Consider the following 20,093-nt stretch of genomic DNA (forward strand, 5'->3'; position numbering starts at 1 on the left):
CCCATCAACCTCCAGTCGCGACGCACCGCCCTTCGACTGCCATCAGTGAGCGTCTTGCCCGTTCCGTCACCTACAAAACCAACACGTAGACCTCGCCCGTCGAGTGACCACAGGCTACACAATGGCTTCTCTCCCCTCCGCCCTCGCCCGGCGCCCGCTCCTCCTTCACACGACGACAAAAACCACAACCGGCAGCTTCCTGCCCACGCAACCAGCACACCTCGCCGCCCGCCAGTCCCGTGCCGCGACCTACATCCACCGCCCCCGCCGCCCCTACACCTTCACCCAGCTCGTCCAGCTCTCGGACGGCTCGACCTTCACAGCGCGCACCACGTCCCCGGCGCCGCTGCACCGCGCCGACAAGGACTCGCGCAACCACATCCTCTGGCAGCCGTCGGAGAAGACGCTGCACAACGTCGAACTCGACGAGGCCGGCAAGCTGGCGGCGTTCCGACAGAGGTTCGGCCGCGGCTTCGACCTGCTCGACGCCGCCTCGGAGGAGGCTGACGCGCAGGCCGCGGGGGACAAGGGCAAGGGCAAGGGCAAGGGCAAGAGCGATGGTGCCGTTGAGGAGGTCGACGAGGAAGAGGTGTGGGACATGGGTGATCTGATCAGCGGGTACTCGATGCCCATGGAAGAGCCCAAGGCACCGGTATTCCACAAGAAGACGAAGGGGAAGAAATAAGGGGTCGGATTCGGGATGACTGTCCGGAAAGGGGGGGGGGCGAAGAAGGGGTTACGAGCTTGATCTCATGTATAGCACGATGAACAAGGTCACGCGGATGGGTCCTTGTCCCAAAAGATGGGATGGCAGAAAATGTAGGAGGGAGACGCTCATTGTGCGATTAGAAGGTCCAGGCCGGACTCTACTGTCATATATGTACAACACCAACACCATTGAAAACGACCTAATTGTTTGTCCACTTCCTCCCGACGCCCCCTCTTGTCAGTGCATCATGCCAGAGAACCCCCAATCTCACGAACTCGGGTGGAGATGAGGCTTGTCGAACCGCAACCAGCTAACGATACGCCGGTTGCGCGACACCGGCAAAGCTGCCCAGCGACTCGAATCGCACGGCGGACCCCAGAAGGACATGACCGAGGTGCGCCGCGGCGCCATCTTGGTCGGCACCTAATCCGAGTCATCATTGATTGTCGCCCGAGCCCGATCAATTGCCGTGTCACCGGCCGGCTTGTTGCCTTCTGTCACAGGCGGGCGGTAGAAGACCGTCTCGTCGTCGTCGGCGTCAAGCTGCATGAGGAACGTCTCCCACTTTTCGATCAACTGCATTTCATTAGCCACACGCCGTATTTCGTAACGCCCAGTCAGAGCAATGACTCACCTCCTTCTGCGCCTCGACGGCGCTCTCCAGGAACGTCTCCACGCCGCTCTTGAAGTCCTCGACCTTCTCCTTCTCGAAGCGGTCCAGTTCCGCCCGCATCAGTCGGCCCATGTCCTCGAACAGCATGCGCGCATGGTGGCATTTGCGCTCAGCGTCTGCGACCTCGGCGCCCATCTGGTTGAGACGGTCCTGCTGGCTCTTGCCCTGCCTTAGGAGCTTGTCCTGCGTGGTCTTCTTCTTCTGCATCTCTGACTCGGCAGTGTGCCATGAGTAGAAGGCCTTTTGCCGCTGCGCAAAGGCCTGTTTAACAGATCCGATGAGTCGGATGTACTCCTCAAGAATAATGCCAAACGTGAGCACATCCTGCTGGGCCTGACGATCGTACACATCGCGAATCGTAAGCTGCAGCTCTGAGAGGGCGTCGAGAGGGCCAGAGAGCGAGGGCGAGAGCTCGACGGTCGAGAGGGCGTGCAGGGAGGCGGAGAAGTCGCCGGCCGCCTCGGCCATCATCTTCCTCTGGCCGACCATGGTCTCCATGGCTTTGAGTAGGGCGCGGAGCTGGTTCTCCAGCGCATCGAGGTAAACCTTGCGATCGTGGAACCACTGTATCAGTTAGCCTGGCAAGACTGGCGATTCGGCATTGTCACTCACGTCATCCTGCTCGACAAACTTGCTGCCGCCGCCGACGCTGATGCCCAGGCTGCCCAAGACACCCTTGCTTTCTGTCGGGATGGGCTCCCTCCGCTCCTTGTGCTTGATGTCGACGTTGAAGGACTCGCTCTCGAGGAACAGCTTCAGGTCGCCGTCGAGCTGCAACGTAGGGTGCGCCGCGATCTTGTTGAGCATCTTCTCCAACGCGGCGCGGCGGCTCTCGACGAAGTTAGTCTCGAAGCGACCGACAGCCTGCTTCTCTGGGGGCGGCGGCACGACAATGCCGGGGTTATTCCCGTGCAGTGTGTTATACAGCCACAGGAAATCGCGGTACCGTCGCTTCACCTCAAACTCGGGCTCCTTGTACGCCTTGGATGTTGTCTGCGTTGTCAGCGACGAAACCAGCATGTCGCCTCGTGGGTGGCAGCTTACCTCAGTCCGCACGGCATACTGCACGTGTGAACTTGTAAAGTCGCCGACCTTGTGGGGATCGCCGACGGAAATGTGGAAGGTCGGCCTGCTCGCCTGTTCGACGCTCACGCTGGGGTTGGTGGTCGTCCGAACGGCGCTGGGATGGGCAGCCTGAACAGGGGGCGGCGCGCGAGGGCCACTTGAGCGGTTGTAATCGTCATCCGTATCGTCGACACGATGGGGGTCGGCGGGCCCAGCGCGGCGAGTCTGAGAGGGCGGCATGGTGGTGCGAATCACCATCTCCTCCTTCTGGGGCGGGACGGGAGGCGCATCCTGGCCGAGGTCGGGAGTGCCGGGAGTAGCAGGGCCGCCAAGGGGGCCCAATGGACCGAGAGGGTCGTCATCGACGGCTTCGAGGCGGGTTGGCTGGGCTACCATGCGGCGAGGAGCAGCGCGCGAGGGGCGGGTCGAAGAGGTGCTCGGAGCGGAGGGCTTGGGTGCATCATCCTGCGATTGGGAGGTTTCGGGTTGCGAGGTTTGCGAAGGCGCCGATTCGCCCCAAGGGGATTCTTCGAGAGGATCCATGGTGGCCCGGAACGTGACGGGTGAGGAGGGTTGTGGGATGTGCAGGAAGATTGGATGTCAGCACAAGAGGTGGATCGGAATGAAGGTCGCAGCGTGGGGAGGATGTCGTTGCGATGTACCTCATCCACCCGCATTGCCATGGTGCCTGGAGCATTACGCACGAAGGGGGGCAAGTGCCTGGGGAAGCTGGTGCCACAGTCAGCCACACAGGACCTTCGCACAGCCACATGTAACCGACCTCATCGCCATCACCGTCTCCTGCAACATTGCAAGCATTACATCCTCTCCATTCTCACACTTCAGGAGATGGTTACACCTGAATGAGATTGACATTTCCAATAGTTTAATCATTCTTCGGAAAACGGTCACTCAATCAAACAATGTAATATTACATCACCACGTCGATATGCCTCCACCATGACCGGCTCTCCTCTTTGAGGTGGTCACTTCAACGAGTTCACAAATCATTTGGTTCTTGCAGGACAGCGGGAGTGAACAATGAACTGTCTCTCCAAATCTCGAGCACTGCGATCGGCTAGCTTTCTGCAGCTATCCGTTTTCAAGGCAAGACAGATTCGGTCTTCCCGTCGACATGTCACGATGCCCTGATGGCCGTGATACTGATCCTGTCTGTGCTACTGAGATGACTGCAACATCTCTCAGAGGCCGACCATCTTAGTCCATGCGATATTCCCTCCGTTCCCTGCTTCACCTCGTCCTCGGAACCCACCTCCATGCCAGGCTACAGCTGTCCACCCCAGCGACAATGACACCCACGCAAATGACCGACAGCCGCAGCCCCGAAGTCAACGGCGACATGACCACGATCTGGATCCCCCTGACGACGGCGTACCCCTGCCACACCTCCTGCTCCTCCCTCTTCTGGCGCCTCGACAAGGAAGACTCCCCCATCGTCGCATGGGACCCGGGCTACGAGCTCTGGGTTGACCCCTCGGCCTCCTGCCAGCCCGCGGCCGTCTCCTCCTGGTGGCACGCCGAGGACCGCGACGAAGACATCGTCCAGACGCGCTGGAGCCTCGGGCCGCTCGTCTGTCCCGAGGCCTACACGACCGCCACGACGAGCGACGCCGGCGCGGGCTCCACGCTCGTGGGATGCTGTCCAAGGTAGGTCATGCTCCTCCAGCTTCTTGTTCGTTCTGTCGTGGCCGCCACGTACCTGTTTCTCCTCTTCAGTACGTCTCAAGCTGAACGCTCCAGCGGCTACACGTTCATCACCTTCGTGGGCCCGAATCGCATGGGCCAGTGCATATCAGATGTCCGCCCCAACCAGGTCCTCACCTGGGCCGAGCCCGTCTCCGCCATGAGCGGCGCCTGGGAGTACACCAGCTTCGCGCCCCAGCTGTCGACCGTTGACGGCATGCACATCAACGGGTGGGTCTTCAACGCCGTCGACACCGCCGCCGCGACGGGCACCCGGATTGGCGGAGACGGCCAGAGTGCAGACCGGGAGGCGGGCAGCAGCAGCAGCAGCAGCCGAGGCGGCTGGACGTCGACGACCAAGGTGGCTGTGGCGGTCGGCGTGCCGCTCGGGGTCCTCGCCCTGGCGGGACTGGCTCTCGTCCTGTTCTTCTATTGCAGGAGGGGAAAGACTTCGAAGGCCGAAGCGGAGACGACGGGCGTTCAGGTCGCGAGCCTTCCTGTGCCGTCCGTGTCGCCGCTCGACACGCAGGGCCGCGCCGAGAGTAGCAGCCCGAACGAGGTCGCGAGTGTGGAGAAGCCGACTGAAGTTCTCAGCGAGGAGAGGCGGACAGAGGTAGCTAGCGAGGAGAGGCCAACAGAGATGGTCACGGATGACATGTCGGAGATGCCGGCGCCTCATGCCGTTGCGGAGCTTCCAGCAAGAACGTAGCTTCTTTTTGGTCATCTCATGGTATCCACAGAGACTTGAAGAGGCCGCTTGACCTAAGGCACGGAAGTTTGCTTGGCTGCTGAATTGCTTCACTCCCTTCAATCTGCATCCTAGGCTGTTTTTGATCACGCAATCATTGTAACTCTGGCAGCCAGTCTATAGCGAAAGTGCCAATATGACCACAATAGTATTCCTATGAACGACTACCCCAACCATGGGCCATCCAAGGCCATACCCCTAACGCCATGCGAGCAGCCCAGTTTTGTCGCCCCCGTGTCCGCCGCTACCATCACCGCTCAGGATCATAACACCCGCCAGCTACGACGAGGTTCATCCTGGTGAACTGCACCGCCATGACGGGCGTCTTCTTCGTCGGGAAGGCACTGATCTGGTCGGGCGTGATCATCACCTCCTTACCCTTCTTCTTGCCTCCGCCGATGCCGCCGGAACCGGTCCCTGATGACCCTTGGCTACCAGTAGTACCGCGCTCCACGGCCCCGCCCGTCGCAGGTGCGCCCTCGCCGCCCTCCTGAGTAGGCGCAGCGCCCTGCTGTGGGATAGCTTTGTGGCCATCGGCGGGAAGCTCGACATCCCAGAGACGAACAGTGCCGTCTTGGCCTCCGGAAACGAGAACGTTGGACTCGACGCTGAAATCCATCGACCAGATACCGCCCTTTGCGTGGCCTCTCGACCTTTTGATCCGCGTGCCCTTTTCTATGTCCCAGAACATGATGTTGCCACCTGTATCACCACTGGCGAGGATCTTGCCATTGGGCGCGCATGTCAGTGAGGAGATGTATTCGTTGTGGCCAGTGAAGACACGGACACAGCCGCCCGTGACGACAGACCACATGCGAATAGATTTGTCAGTCTCGTCGGATGCTGTGAAGAGGTAAGTGCCGTTGGGGTGCCAAGTCAGAGCAGAGATGCTGGTGTTGTGGCCGACGAGAAGGCGCATAGCCGAGGCGTGGTCCTGCATCCAGAGACGAGCCGTCTTGTCCCAGCCGCCGCTGACGAAGTAGTGACCGTGCGGGCTCCACGAAACTCTCATGACGGGACCATCATGGCCCTTGTAGATGCACAGACACTGCCACAAATCTAGAGACCACAAGCGGACATGGCCATCCGCAGAGGCTGAAAGCAGAAGCTTGGCTCCCGTGTCAATGGCACTATTGCCCTTGCCTTCGTGAGCGAAAGGAGTGTGGTTTCCACTTGCGATGGCATCGGAAAAGGCAACGTCATAAACGGGACCGGAGTGGCCGATGAGTTTGCGATTATTGGCCTTGAAATCGAGATCGTGGGCAGCCTTGGACTTAAGAGCCTTTCCGTCCAGAGTCCACACGCGGATGTAGGAGTCCGTAGTACCCGCGGCGACCAACTCATGGTCCTTGGAAAAGTCTAAGCATGAGACGCTAGGTCTTTAGTTAGCATTATTCAATTTTCTGAATGGATAACTCTTCTTACCTGCCGAGAGAGTTGTGGAAGGTGAACATGCAAGCGCTGATGGGAACACCAACGCCGCCTGTGCGGCCCTCAATCTTGAAGCGATCGCGGTTCTCCCGAACCTTCTGCATCTCCATGACGACGTCTCTCGCGCGAGAGGGCGGCAGGGGAAGGTCAGACCTTGACGGAGCATCGGCGCTCTCTTCACGCTTGATCTTCTGCTCAAACTCATCCGCGAGCGATGCCTTGCCTTCGGTGGGAGGGTTGCGTTGATCCGCCTCAGCAAGTTCAGCCCGCACGTCGTCGCGCAAATCTTCGTCCATCGGCATGGGTCCCAGACGCAACGCCACAGACGTGTCGAGCATGTCCCTGTTCGTCAGGCCAAGAGATATGCCAGGTATGCCTTCATTGTCGTCAATCTCATCCAGGGTCATGTTCTGCGTCCGGCGATAGATGGCCTCGAAGCTAAAGGGCTCGATAGGGCCACGAGCAGTCGAGTCAATCTGGCAAAAGGTCTGCAAGATGTATATGATGACAGCGCCGCCGTTCTCCTTCTCTCGCTCGAGGAAGTGAAACAGGTTGCCGGTGACATGCTGATTGAGAGGGATGCGGAACTTGTTCTCAGTGTAAAGCTTGCAAGTCGCATTTTCCTTGAGGTGGTGTGGAATGGAGATGGTGTCAAACGTCTTGAGATCATCGGCATGTCCGGCCTCGAAAAAGGGCTTCAAGCCAGTGAGGAGGTTCTTGGCATCATCAAGGTAGCCCTGGTTGATGAGCTCCATCCATGAGTAGACAAAAACGGGCCAGAGAAGCTTGCCGAGCTCGAACTGAAAGATGTCAGCCATGGGCACCTGAGGGAGGGAGGAAAGTGTGGAGTGCATACCTTGTAAATGTCCAGGCCATTGTCGACCCAGTCCCTCAGCATGTTGAAGGCCTTCCTATACTTCTGAGGACCCAGGTCGTCGACCTTGGCCTGAATGGGCCGGCCATCGGGACCCAGATGACTGGATTCCTGCCGGAAGATGTTCTCAGTTCTCGTGAAGCCGCGCTTCAAGAGGTAGTCGGTGACCTCAAAGACTAAGTCAGCAGAGAGCAGGGATGGGCCGCGCATGGTGTTCGGTATCGAAAGTTATGTGCGGCTTGGCGTGCAGATGATAGAGCAACTCGAAGGAAAACTCACGATTTGGTTGAGGTTTTGGTTCGACATGGGCGGCTGTGCTGCGGCAGGAGCGGCCGCCGCTGGTGCTGCTGTTGCTGCGACGGCTGTGCCTGGTGTTACAGGTTGCTGCGACGGCGTGAAGTTGCTCTGTTGCGGTCCAGCGCTGGGGGGCCCGTTGCCTCCTGGCGGACCGCCGGGGGCTCCAGCGCCCGACATGATGAATGATGATGGCGGTGTTGTTTGTGAGTGGCTGCCTGTGGTGATGTAGCTCAGTCAATCGCAGCTCTCCGAGGAGGCAGAGTGGCTGGGTGGGAGGCTCAGTCAGAGTCAGACCAGAAGGCAGCGTGTCAACGTCTGTGAACTCTGGTTGCACAAAGTATAAAGCTCAATCTGAAGGTGTAAAAGAGAGTCCAAAGCTGATTGGTTCGTGAGACGGAAGGAGTCTCGTAGTGATGAAGCTCTACAATCTCGTTGAATGAGTGAGGCGCTGGGATGGTGGGTGAGAGCCCAGTGGATGAACGCCAAACGCGAATGCAAGGATCGTCGCGTTCCAATTTCCCCACACCACCCCGCTTTATGCATTCCGAGAGCTCACCCAAATGGCCAATGCGCCTACTGCAACCTCTGCCTCGCCAACTGAATTCGACGCATCTATCCGTTCTTGCACCTCTCACTGAGCAGCATCGTGAATCTCATCACTGGCGTTCATTTTCATCACCAGAACCAGGCCGACACGCACAGATACTTCCCCTACACCAAGGGACAGATCAGCCATCATGGACGACGACAGCGCCATGCAAGACGCCGCCCTGCCAGTGTCCCAAGCCCCGCCCACCGACAACGCCGACAACTCAAACACCTTTTCCCTAGAAGAGCGCATCTCGCAGCTCTGCGAAATCGACAAGGTCCACCACCCCCTTCCGCTTCTCACCTCGGCAGAAGAAAACATCATCTTCGAATCCAAGCTGACGCCAGACAGAACATCGTGGCCCTCATGTCTCACACAGCAACAGCCCTGACTTCCCTCTCCCCGCAACCCCACATCCCCCAGGCCCAGCAGACCGAGACGTTCAAGTCCGCCATGGACGGCCTCCTGTCGACGCTGCACACGGTCGATGTGCGTATGAAGCGCCAGATTCTCGCTCTCGAGGAGGCGGGCATCATCCGCCTGCGTCAGGACGCCAAGGTCATGAACGAGGACGCCAAGATTGTGGCTAAGCCGTCGCTCGAGCCGAACGGCGTCGGCGGCATCGGCGCCCTCGATGTCGGCTGGCTCAACAGCCGGAACAGCAAGGTCGAGAGGGACATGGAAGCCGAGCTCTGGGCGCGGATGCGGGCCTTGCTGGAGAGACAAGGGGGGGAGGCTGTCCGGGGAGACGACGAGATGGAGTCTTAGCTGGGTCGCTGGGTGGGATATTGGCCAGCGGGATGCTGTGCTCTAGTGTGCTTTACTTGTGGCGTTTTGGGATTTGAGCAGCACTGTAGCCGCCTGGTGCACGAGGCATGAGAGAATGATGGTATGAACGCACGAGTTGGAATCGCAATTGAGTTGGCGAGAAAAGCACATCATCATCACGCCAGGTCACAGGCACACCTAGATGACAAAGTCAAAGGTCATTACAACATGCAGGATTCTGTGGATACGAATAATCATAACGCCTACTTGTGCAAGGATGCAAACTACTAGGAACATGAACGCCAACCTCATCATCGCATCATTATTACCCACGCCCCACGGAACACTTAGAAGCGCTTGACCGGCCGAACGAGGCCCACATCCGCCTTGGAGAAAGCCGCCCAATCTGGCGAGTATTGGAGGCACTCGTGGAAAGCCGGGATCGTCTCAGGCACATTGGCGTCGCTGTAGTGACACTTGATGGTGCCCGATATGCCTGCTCTTTTCCGGAGCTCTTCGACGGCGTCCTTGTCAACCGGCTTATCGGTCTCTAGGGCTACCTCGCCGACCTTGTGCTGATCATTCCACTCCACATCCACGACCCAAGGTGATGTCCAGTCACGGCGGAAGAGCCTGAGGCTCCCGACGCCTGCATCAGGATACTGTCCCAGTCGAGAATCAAGGCCCTCGGAGCCGCGAATGGCAAAGTTCGAGACGGGCTGATCAAAGATGACAGTACAGACCTTCGAGTCCGCCGCGTTAATCGACAGGGTAGCCCGGTTCTTGCTGTCGTTTGATCGTGTAATGTTGACTGACACTAGATGCTGGTATCTCTTATTGGTGACGGTAACCGTTCCATTCTCCAGGCCCCCATGCAGCAGGGGCGGGACCGCGGACCCATCGTACGAACAATCCACAAGACCAGACCTGGCGTTCGAATCGGTGCAGGTAATCACCTTGCCTGACGTAGAGGGCAGCTCCCCAATGACCGAATGGACGTACTTGTCGAGACCTGTCAGAGAGACCTTGGTGGATCCATCGCTCACATCAATTTCCTGCACAAAGTAGATCTTGTACCTGTTGTTTGCAGAGAACGGGAAAGCAATGAGGTTGTAGATGAGCGTGCCAGCGAACGCAGCAAAGAGGATGATGGGAACATAGTAATGAACCCGGTGGATGAAAGGAGCAAGCGGCACGAGAATGACGATGCTGAGAACAGCAATAATCAGGTAAGTGGTGAGAACGCTGCCTCCATCGGCACCGCCAGCCTGTGTCGCGGCGACAGCGAAAAGCCCGATCTGTCCCCACAAGATGACATTGATCGGAGCCAACAGGAGAAACTGCAAGATCCAAGTCCAGCCTGGCAGCCGGCCAGACCAGGGCTGCTCGTTTTCAAAAGGTTTGTGCTTGTCGGGACTGCTCTTTCTGGTAAACACAGACCGGTATGCTGTCCCAAAGGTCGATCGCACGCGACTGTCTCCACCAGCTCTGAGAGGCGTGGTCTCAGTGGGTTCGTGTTCGCTATCTTCTCCGTCACTGTCCTCGGCTTCATCGTTCGGTGTGTCCGGAGCGATCAGAGCATCATCGTGGGGGAGCTCGCCGATTCTGTCGCGGACCTGGTGGTCGTCGTGTGCCCGACGGGCATAATCGTGCTTCTTGGTGAGACCGAACAGCTCAAGGAAGCTGATAACAGTCGACAGGAAAAGCGCAGAGTGCAGAAACACAACAGGATAACCCGATGCGATCTTGAGACGGTCCTCCGTCACCGCCACCACAATGAGCAGACCCCAACTGACGATGAAGAGCCAAATGTGAATGTAGCCCCGCTGCAGAGCACTTGGTCTGACAGCGCTGGACCCCTTCAGGGTCATCCAGAGGGACACATAGAATAGCGATAGCATCATGCCCCAGCTAGGATGTGTGTCAGATACCAGACAGAAATTTCAGAGCTGGCAACTTACACTGCATATTCGCTGCTGTAGACGATCATGGGGTTGATCTTGGTGAGCAAAAATGCAGAGGCGAGCGTAAGTGCACCTGAGAAGCCCACTGCGATAGGGAAGCGTGTGAAACCGCGGAAGCCGCCAATGGATACGGGGTCTTCTGAACCCTCGTTGTGAACATTAATCTTTCTGGAGAAGAAGTAGAGCTTGTCGTGGCGGTTCAAGATGAAGACCAGGATGGCAAGAATGAGAGGCGACACGATCAGCAGCGTCAGAGACCACGCGAAAAGTCCCCGGAGCCCAAAGACAGCGAAGCCTTTGCCGAACATATCGAACCAAACACCCTTGCTGGCGTGGGATCCGCTGGGTACCTTGCGCCTGTCGCCGTCAGACCTCTGGCCCGAAAACGTGTGCGTGTTATCCGAGAGGCTCTTGACGGCGGCGATCGAGTTGGAGAGCATATGCCAGAGACTTGCGGGGGAAGCATGGCGGGTATCATCCTGGTCAGTGTGGTAGCGGGGACGGGGTCTGTAAAAGGCAATGTCGAGCCCACGTTGGCCAAAGATGTCGTCCCAGACTACGAAGTCGGTCTGACTCTTGACAAGGCCCATGGAGAATCCGTCTGAAGCGACGACCAGACCGAATGGGTGAGGGGCCTTCTGGTACGCCTTGGTGACCTGCTCATCAGATGATCGGAACAAGACGGCACGGCCGCCGGCGCCGGCACCCTCCAAGTTGACAAATGTGGTAGGGAACGAGAACAGGGGGCTGTTTGCGAAAGCCTTGGCCCCTAATAGGCCGTCTTCTTCGCCATTGTTGAAGAGGAGCAGCAGGCCGCGTTTCGGCTGTCGGCCCTGAGTCGTGAAATAGTTGAGAATCTGCAGAATACTCACGCATCCCATGCCGTCATCAGTGGCACCGTAACCGGACGCAACCCTAGCTCAAGTTAGCTTCCTCGCGCACACAGCGCATACGTGCAATAGCCAGTCTTACGAGTCGTAGTGGGCGTTGACGAGAACACCTCCTTTGCCAATGACGCGTACGTCATTCTTGCCGGACTTCCACCACTCGCCTTGTTCATCCTCGGTGCCACGAATGTAAACCAGCTTGTTGGTACCCTCGAAGTATGTGCCCACGCCAGCAGTGTGATCGCCAAGCATACCAATATCAGTCGCCCACGTCACATTAGCGAGGTTGTCATCGAAGACCGTCACGGATGGGGCAGAGGAAGAACGGCTGGAGAGCTCGAGGGTGACATCGACGTTTCGCTTGGAAGCGCTAAGAAACAAAGTCAGTCGGGCGGAAGACGAGCAAGACTACGGAAAAAAGCCTGACATGGTCTTGGTCCCCCGCACGGCACCAGTCTTTTCCAGGGTCCAGTTCACATCGTTGCGGTCGAGAATGGCCGCGATGCGCTCGAGGATGTAGTCACCAACACGTTCGTTGTCACGGCTGTTGTAGGGGTGGTAGTGTTTCGTGATCGTCGTCAAGTCGTGCCAGGCTTCGGTCAGATTGATACCGGGGGTCGGGGTCGGGGAGGACGGCGCGGGGGGCACGGTCTCATGAATCCACAGCAGAGGTACTAGGAGAGCAAGGTAGATGATGATGGTCCAGAAGGTCACGGGTCCGACCCGGAAGCCGAAGGGGTTGTGGCACTTCATGGCGGGCGTCAGACGGTGGACGGACGGCAGAGAGCCAGGTGCGTGAATGACGTTTGGTGGTAGTCCAAAAAAGCAGAGGCCGAGACGACGGGGTATGGCCTGGCAGAGAGCGCAGAGGGTGAGGAGGTTGACGGCACAGTCGACGTTGGAAGTGGGAGAGACAGAGGAGGGCGGGGTGGCCCAAGCTCCATTGCTGCTAGGCTTGAGCGATGTCATCATAGGTAGGTAGGTGCCTAGGTCTAAGGCACATGCACCCTACCACAGGTGCCGCAGGTGCTGCCTTGAGGTGGTTGGCCTGGTATGCGGGGCGAGGAAGCTACGCATGTGTCGCTATCGCCGAGGTGAACCGCTGTGATCCGCTGTGGACGTAGGTAGCGCCTGCAGCGCATATGCAAGTCATGCCCTGTCTCCAGCATTCTCATGCACGCCAATCGAGAGAACCTGTGATCGCGAGGCCCAGCGAACATAAGGATCACAACTGATCATTTCCGCAGATCATTGTCATCACAACATGCACGAAAAAGTTTTGCGTTAGTCACTACATATTGGGTGCATACTGAAGTCAGTCTAATGGTACATTTCAGTGCCTCCCGGGCACTCCGTCATGATCGACTTGCACGGATCGCCGGCGCAGACTCTCCTCGAATTCTCTAGACTTGTTAGACGCCTCCGAAGCAAGATAGACGGTGCCTGAATCCTAAAAAGTCAAGACGGCCTGTCGTGTCAAGAGGTCATCATCGTGCAAGCTCAACAGCCCTGCTAGTCAGTACATGGCGTCTTGTCCACGGTAGCGCAGGCATATTCAGGGCTGCTAGGCCGTCTCGAGAAGCCAAACGCTGTTAGTCCACTATAGCCACAAGCCTTGTCGTTGGCCTCCCTCAAGCGCCAGGAGGGGGCGGGGGCGGCTGGTCGCTGGGAGGTGGAGGAGGTGCGTTGTCCGAGGGGGGCGGGGGAGGAGGAGCACCGCCTGCGTACTGCTGGATGAGTGCGTTCAGGTTGCCAGTGAGGTTAGGCGGAGCTCCAAGGCCAGGAGCTCCAGGTGGCGGGGGGATGCCGGGAGGAGCACTCATGCCGGGAGGAGCACCGTAGCCACCAGAGTAACCGCCGTAGCCTCCGTAGCCGCCTTGCGTACCGGGAGCCTGCTGCCACGGCGCGGCGTTCTGACCACCTTGACTGCCGTAGTTGTTACCACCTTGACCGCCGTAATAGTCGCCGCCGCCGCCGCCGCCGCCACCATGGCCGCGATGATCATCGCGATCGCGGTGACGGTCACGCGCCCAGGGAGCAGCACCGCCGCCTCCACCACCACCACCACCACCACCGCCGCCGGAGCCGCCGTCATGGTTCGACTCGTTGCGTGACCGCCATGGGGCAGGCCCTCCTGTTGGGCCGCGCTGCCAGGGCTTGACATCACCACCTCTCTGGTCGTTGTTATACGAGCCAGGTCCGGCTTCGATGCGAGCAGGAGGAGCGCCATCGGCGGGGCCGCCGCCAAGCTCTTGCATGAGTTGCTGGGCTACGTCAGTACACTACTGCACACTGGGTCCGGGGATGTACATACCTCGTACTCGCGATCGACGGCATCGCCACCGTCGATGCGACCGGCAGGACGTGGGCCGGCGCCGTCGTTGCGCCAACTGGCCCCGCGCTGACGGTCGGGACAATCCCTGGCCATATGGCCAGCGTTGCCACAGACTCTGCAGATGATGCTGGCGGTGTAGTTCTGCTTCTCGGGGCAGTCGTACTTGCGATGTCCGATTTGACCACAGTTCTGGCAAGCCTGGTTCTCGTCGTCACGGAGCGTACCGTTCAGAGCAGCAAGCTCACGGAGCTGGTTACGCTTGAGCTCGTTCTGGCCTTCGGGAATGGAAGCAGCCTATAGTTGATTAGTACATGTTCTGGAAGACACGGGGACGCACAACGTACCGTCTCAATGACATTGTGAATCAGCTTTTTGGCCTTGTTGACCTTCTCCTCCGTGTCGGCCATGATGAGGCAGTGGAGGTCCTCCTCCTGGTTACTGGAATGGGCGGCGTCGGAACGACCCTTGCCCTCCTTGACGGAGCCCTTGCCACGAATGGCAATCTTGGCGCCGGATTCGTTCTCCATCTTCTTCAAAGTATTGCCACGAGGGCCGATAAGTAAGCCAACTTCGGGGGGAAAGCTAAGTGTTAGTCTCTGTGTCAAGTAAGGGGCATGTGGCAGGTTAGGTCTCTCAAAAAGGCCAAGCTTGCCAACACGCCGATAGGGCGCATGGCAAGCCGGCCCGTTCCAGGTACGGGAAGGAAAGGAGGAGTGGTTAGAAGGATTAGAGGGTTAGCAATCATACTGAAGTTAATCTCTGGGTAATCGTTGACGGGCACGTAGACCTTCTCCTGGGTCTTGGTCGGCCTGCGGTAATCCTGGGGCGGGTGGTAGTTGGGGATCGTCTTCATGGCCTTCTCGATGAGTTTGTGGCGCTCATCCTCAAGCTTCTTCCGGTAGCGGTACTCGCGAGTGTTGATACGGCGACCATGGTTGTCGTACTGGGGTGCAGGAGAGGGCGATCTGCGATACTGTCAGTCAAGGGGATACCACGAGATCAGCGGGGAGTGGGGGACGTACCGGTCGCCGTCGGCAGGGACGACATCGTCGATGCGAAGCTTTTGACTAATTTCTTCGATTCGAAGATGCAGGGTGTACGCCTCGAGCTGTTCGCTGGTCATGTTGGCCATGATGGCCGTCGGAAGGCCCATAAGGCCAGCGGCCTTATTCTCGGAGGCGTCGCCCCATCGGTTGCGCTTCTTGCGGCGCCGCGGGCCATCGGCGTCGGTGCCTGTGATAGGGGTGTCAGCGATGAAGATCTGCATTGTACTGTAGAAGCCGAACTTACGAGGTTCAGGACTACGACCGCGCTTCAGTTCGGCACCACCAACTGCAGGGGCGCGGTCGCGACCACCCCCGTCGCCGCCGTCTTCTTCGTCATCGCCAAAGCGACGCTTTCCCAGTGGGATATTGTTCGAACCGGTGATACCCTGGTTTCTCCACGACATGATGGAGGACGCGCGGTGGTTGAGAGAATGCGCGGGTCAGGAGAGCGTTTGTTGGTGGGAGGAGTGTTTGAATGCTGGCTGGGGTTGAGGAGCGGCAACTACCTAATGTTCAGGATGCGAATTTAAAATGGGGCCGATAGCCTTGTGAGCCAAAGGCAGTTAGCGCCAGATATTCTCCACCCAACTGTGAATCACGTGTTCCGCCGAGCTATGCATTACTATTGCGGGTGGAAGCGAATGAAGTAGCTTAGTGCGATCCTGGGTACCCTACCTACGTAAGGTACTCAATAAAACGCACTGATGGTACAGTAGAATACGGTAAATCAGATGTGGTGGCATATGGATTGATTATTTGTACTCAGAAGCCGCCTACACTTCTCATGTTTCAGGGCTCAAGACAATGCTGTTAAATTCAGTCCTTTGTCATAGCCGTACAGCTTAGTTTTTGGCATCCTCCTTCATTCCACTCTGCACCCACTGCCTCGACTCGGCAGCCGCCTTCTCCAGCTCTTCCTCGCTCTTCTGCGCCGACTCAAGAGCGGTGTGCTTGGTGGGAACGTGGCGGCCCTTCTCGAATCCGGGGCGCTCAAGCAGCTTGTACAGCCACTTCTTGACGTGGGGGAACTCCTCAATGTCAATGCCGGCCCAGTCTGCTCATGTCAGCTCGGTTCATTCATGCCTGTCATCGGGGAAGAGGGGCAGTACGCGTCGCCTCTCAAAAGCAACGAAGGCAAACAGGAGTAAGGGGGTTAAGAGAAAAGGACACATACGGGCAGCGGCGATCCAGCCCCAGCATGATATGTCAGCGACAGTCAGCTTGTCGCCGACGATGAAGCCGGACGAGGACTTGGCCAGGTGCGTGTCCAGAGTGCGATAGAGGCGACGCGACTCGAAGGAGTAGCGGTCGATACCGTACTGGATCTGCTCGGGTGCGTTGCCAAGCAAACTCGTCAGCGGCGCCGTCTCACTTGCTCGCACGTCGCGACGGCTGAAGGGACATACGCTTGAAGTGGTTGGCCTGGCCCTGCATGGGTCCGAGGCCGCCATCTGCCACATCAGCCAGTTGGTGGTTTCCCCAGTCTCGCGCGAGCCGGCGGGGTAGGACACCTTGTGGTCCTTGTCGTAGCGGTCAACGAGGTACTGCAAGAATCTGCCGCTCTCGAAGATGCGGATGGGCTTGCCGTCATCGAACGAGTCTGTGAGAGCCGGGATGCGGCCGTTGGGGTTGATCTCGAGGAACCAAGGCTCCTGTCAGGTGGCATGAGTATCGAGTGGTTTGCTTGCTTGGTCACATCTGCTCGGATCTCTTCTCACCTTCTGTGTGTTCTTGGAGATATCAATCTTGGTCACCTTGTTTATCCGAGATTAGCACGACTTCACCAAGCGCAGCTGAGTGACCAACTTGGTACGGAAGGCCGAGCTCTTCAAGCAGGATGGACGCCTTGATGCCGTTGGGTGTACCGGTGGTGTACAAGTGGATATCACTCTTGGGAGCAGCCATTTTGAAAAATTGCTTCGACAGAAGTCCCAGTCTAGAAGTCATGAAATGTGATAACGTTGAAATAGTCGTTATGATCCTGGTGGTGAGATCAAAGAGTACCGAGTGAAGCACGCTGGGGTGGGGTCAGGAAGAGCTGGACCGAATCCAAGGAAGAACGCGGTAGCTCTTATGAAAAAGCTCCAGCTCCCCTTTCTGGCGCCGCAGCTGTTGGAAGAGGGACCACCCATGACGGTCCCAGTAAGTCACCTCTTTCCGACCGGCCGGCGCGACCATACCCCGCATGACAAAGCATCAAAAGAGACCGTCTTGGACTTACTGTAGCATATCGCATCGTGGGGAGTGTCCTGGAACAGCGGGGCTTGTTGTGCATGTCGTCATGGCGATGCCCCTCTCCGAATTGGTGAGACCTGACATAAGGTCCTTTTGTGCATCACTTTCGGCACTAGTCGGATCTCGGACCCCGTACGACGAATTGTTAAGTGTTCACACTGAAGGTACTGGCGAGGGTCGTGTTCTGATGCACCGCAATCAGTACTTGGCATTTCATTACCAATGTGCCGGGTCAAATGCATTACAAAGCAAGCATTACTGTCAGCACTAGACCTGTCCCAGGGTTCAAGGCACTTCTCCCTTCTGACAACGAAGATCTCAACATTATTCAGCAAGTCAAACCTGAAGCAGAGAAATGTCAATTCGTCGTTTCTGTCGCTCTACTTGGATTCAATAAGCAGAAGTCATGAGCAGCGCTCCTAAGCGAGTGATTCCTCCACGCTCGACCACGTCCGTAGGGTATTTTATCCAACCAATCCGATGTCGTCGTCTTCTTCCCAGCCCTTTCTCACCGTGTTGCGACGTAGGCGTATCATCATCAGAGCCTCTGAAGCATCGCAGACAGGATCCATTTTCCAGGAACTAAAATAGCCCGCTCTAGCACTGTGTGTGCCAAGTCTATCGACTGCAGTTTCTACGCCTGCAAATCGTTGTGTAGAGGGAAGCTTGGGCGTCATACCAGTCGCCCTGCACTGTTGGCTCCTCCAGCTTATGGCGTCGAAGGCAAGACAGCCTTGCCGTGGTCGACGATAAGCTGCTCGTCGATCCGTTTCTCAATGTCGCCGTACTCAAGCCTCTTCCATGTCTTGATGCGTCCTTGGTTGGTGTCAACATCAAAGATCCGCACGCGGCGGTGGTAGCCGCCATAACCGGCATATCCGCCGAACCCGACGCCGCCACCGTAGCACATCCAAAGTGCTGGCTTCTTGTTCGCGTCGTTGGAGATGGCGCAATAGTCGTTCACATGGTCACTGAGAGAGCGTTAGTGGTATGACTATCGGGGTCTAGGAGGTGGTACTCACTGTCCGGCGCTGACCATGACGACTCCCTTCTCAACAAGAGCATCCCGGAAACCCGAGTTGAAGTTGGGTGCCGTAACGCCACTCCTTCCACTCACCGACATACTGGTTGTCGCGTTCACGGTACTCGGGCAGGGGAATATGGAGGAAAGCAAGATCCATGTGCGTATGTGTGTACTCCTTGTGCTTCTTCTCAAGGTTGGATGCTGTGTTCTTGAACCATGTGATTTGGCTCGGCTTAATCCAGTCGTAGCCATGATACGTACGCTCGTTGGGCGAATACGAGTGTGAATCTAGCATGTAGATAGTCAAGGCCGAGTGGTCTGAGCTGCCGCGGGCCAGAATCTCGATGTAGTAGTTGCCAACGCCGTCAATTTCCTCCGGACCGGCTATCGAGAGAGAGTACGGCAGGCCTTCCATGATAGCCATCTGGGTGGCCCTTGGAAGCGAGCCTTCATCGTCGTGGTTGCCGAAGATGGCGACGTAGGGGATTTTGCGCTTGACCAGGATTTGTGCAAATTTGAAGATTGCCTGTCACGCGTTAGCAAGATTCCATTGCCTCATTACCGAGGTACACGTACGGACTGGGCATCAGGCGCCGTTTCACCATTCACCTGGTCGCCACTCAAGACCACCAGGTTCGGCTTCTCCTCGTCGATAATCCTTGTCACGAAATCAAGCGTTCTCGGGTCAGCCTCGCAAGGCCCACCGTTGTAGCTATCGGGGACCGCATCACGGCATTTGCCAACACCGGTGCTCAAGTGAAGGTCGGCCAGCTGCATAATCTTGAACTTGCCGTTGTCGGGAATTCGAGGTTTGGGCTTGATGGGATCTTTGGCTGGGCCTCGGCGAACGGTGAGATGGGAGACGGGCGTGTCGCTGCTGATTCCAAGAAGAAAGGGGGTTTTGCCAGCGATTGACCAGCCGTCACGTGCCTCGACGGCATCATCGCCAAAGAGGACATCGACAGCAGTGATGGTATCCTTGGAGTCGCCGAGCTTCTGGTTCGGGGTCCGCTTCACCCAGAGGCCGCCAGGACGAGACTCCCAGAGCTCGGGATCATCACCCTTGGTGCCGGTGCTGGTGGGGTTGAGTCGGCCGACGGAGACGTCGAGCACAATGCGATCATCGGGCAACAGCTCCTCCTCCTTCTTGCGCGCAACGTGTAGGTACGCGTGTGATGTCCAAGTCTTTCCGAGGTAGAGGTCCTTCTCAACACGCTGCCACACTTTAGGATCAAGCTTGCAAGAGGCGAAGGGGTTGACACTGGAGCACTGGGCAAGTGTAATGTCGGTGACGATCATGCCATGGTTGTGTTGGGGCATGTAGTTGTGGATAGACTTGGGAAGCACCCTGAAGTTACGGTCGAGGAAGACGATGAAGCAAAAGGCGACCACAGTCGCTCCAGCAAGCTGGAAGATGGATCGAATCTATCGCGTTGGGGTTAGGATAGTTGAGCATGTGACTGTGAAGAGAGAGAAGGGGGATTCGGCGGTTCGGCAGGGACATTTTCGTGGACGTACCACTTTGCGCGTCATGCTGTTGGCGCTGGGACGAGGCGTCTCCGGCTAGATGCAACATTTACAGGTAAGAAGAACTGTGCGACGAAGGGCGCGCGACCACGTTTGATCAAAGGGCCAAGACGTTGGGCAGGCCAGGGGACTCGCAGCGAGCCTTCGTCGTGATCGGCCTAGGCCATATCCTAGCGAGATCGGCTGCTGAGTAGATTCGGGAGAGTTGTGCAGAAGG

The 20,093-nt window shown here is 57.7% G+C and overlaps 9 protein-coding genes across 9 annotated transcripts; 3 read left to right on the top strand and 6 right to left on the bottom strand.

Annotated features, from left to right (window-relative positions):
* Window positions 1-121: 121 nt before the first annotated feature.
* VDBG_09409 (conserved hypothetical protein) lies at window positions 122-685 on the top strand (the record flags this gene model as incomplete). The annotated part of the gene is made up of 1 exon (XM_003000168.1): window positions 122-685. One exon carries the CDS (start codon window positions 122-124, stop codon window positions 683-685), a length of 564 nt encoding a protein of 187 aa, XP_003000214.1.
* Window positions 686-1,019: 334 nt separating this feature from the next.
* Window positions 1,020-2,990, bottom strand: VDBG_09410 (vacuolar protein sorting-associated protein vps5; the record flags this gene model as incomplete). The annotated part of the gene is made up of 5 exons (XM_003000169.1): window positions 1,020-1,132; window positions 1,186-1,285; window positions 1,344-1,946; window positions 1,995-2,363; window positions 2,427-2,990. 5 exons carry the CDS (start codon window positions 2,988-2,990, stop codon window positions 1,020-1,022), a joined length of 1,749 nt encoding a protein of 582 aa, XP_003000215.1.
* A 766-nt stretch (window positions 2,991-3,756) lies between these two features.
* Window positions 3,757-4,860, top strand: VDBG_09411 (predicted protein; the record flags this gene model as incomplete). Its single annotated transcript, XM_003000170.1, has 2 exons — window positions 3,757-4,115; window positions 4,209-4,860. The coding sequence occupies 2 exons, from the start codon at window positions 3,757-3,759 to the stop codon at window positions 4,858-4,860; spliced, it is 1,011 nt and encodes a 336-aa protein (XP_003000216.1).
* A 289-nt stretch (window positions 4,861-5,149) lies between these two features.
* Window positions 5,150-7,678, bottom strand: VDBG_09412 (transcription initiation factor TFIID subunit 5; the record flags this gene model as incomplete). Its single annotated transcript, XM_003000171.1, has 4 exons — window positions 5,150-6,272; window positions 6,352-7,154; window positions 7,214-7,372; window positions 7,484-7,678. 4 exons carry the CDS (start codon window positions 7,676-7,678, stop codon window positions 5,150-5,152), a joined length of 2,280 nt encoding a protein of 759 aa, XP_003000217.1.
* A 560-nt stretch (window positions 7,679-8,238) lies between these two features.
* On the top strand, window positions 8,239-8,858 carry VDBG_09413 (conserved hypothetical protein; the record flags this gene model as incomplete). Its single annotated transcript, XM_003000172.1, has 2 exons — window positions 8,239-8,367; window positions 8,442-8,858. 2 exons carry the CDS (start codon window positions 8,239-8,241, stop codon window positions 8,856-8,858), a joined length of 546 nt encoding a protein of 181 aa, XP_003000218.1.
* Window positions 8,859-9,096: 238 nt separating this feature from the next.
* VDBG_09414 (peptidase family M28 family) lies at window positions 9,097-12,462 on the bottom strand (the record flags this gene model as incomplete). Its single annotated transcript, XM_003000173.1, has 4 exons — window positions 9,097-10,769; window positions 10,820-11,737; window positions 11,795-12,069; window positions 12,157-12,462. 4 exons carry the CDS (start codon window positions 12,460-12,462, stop codon window positions 9,206-9,208), a joined length of 3,063 nt encoding a protein of 1,020 aa, XP_003000219.1.
* Window positions 12,463-13,340: 878 nt separating this feature from the next.
* Window positions 13,341-15,494, bottom strand: VDBG_09415 (branchpoint-bridging protein; the record flags this gene model as incomplete). The annotated part of the gene is made up of 6 exons (XM_003000174.1): window positions 13,341-13,991; window positions 14,024-14,338; window positions 14,389-14,612; window positions 14,792-15,009; window positions 15,067-15,277; window positions 15,335-15,494. 6 exons carry the CDS (start codon window positions 15,492-15,494, stop codon window positions 13,341-13,343), a joined length of 1,779 nt encoding a protein of 592 aa, XP_003000220.1.
* A 438-nt stretch (window positions 15,495-15,932) lies between these two features.
* Window positions 15,933-16,995, bottom strand: VDBG_09416 (glutathione S-transferase GstA; the record flags this gene model as incomplete). The annotated part of the gene is made up of 3 exons (XM_003000175.1): window positions 15,933-16,144; window positions 16,265-16,742; window positions 16,897-16,995. The coding sequence occupies 3 exons, from the start codon at window positions 16,993-16,995 to the stop codon at window positions 15,933-15,935; spliced, it is 789 nt and encodes a 262-aa protein (XP_003000221.1).
* A 1,039-nt stretch (window positions 16,996-18,034) lies between these two features.
* VDBG_09417 (phosphatase DCR2) lies at window positions 18,035-19,882 on the bottom strand (the record flags this gene model as incomplete). Its single annotated transcript, XM_003000176.1, has 5 exons — window positions 18,035-18,296; window positions 18,348-18,449; window positions 18,523-18,875; window positions 18,926-19,774; window positions 19,868-19,882. The coding sequence occupies 5 exons, from the start codon at window positions 19,880-19,882 to the stop codon at window positions 18,035-18,037; spliced, it is 1,581 nt and encodes a 526-aa protein (XP_003000222.1).
* Window positions 19,883-20,093: the final 211 nt, after the last annotated feature.

Source organism: Verticillium alfalfae, genomic scaffold (assembly GCF_000150825.1).
Source record: "Verticillium alfalfae VaMs.102 supercont1.15 genomic scaffold, whole genome shotgun sequence".
Lineage (NCBI taxonomy): Eukaryota > Fungi > Ascomycota > Sordariomycetes > Glomerellales > Plectosphaerellaceae > Verticillium > Verticillium alfalfae.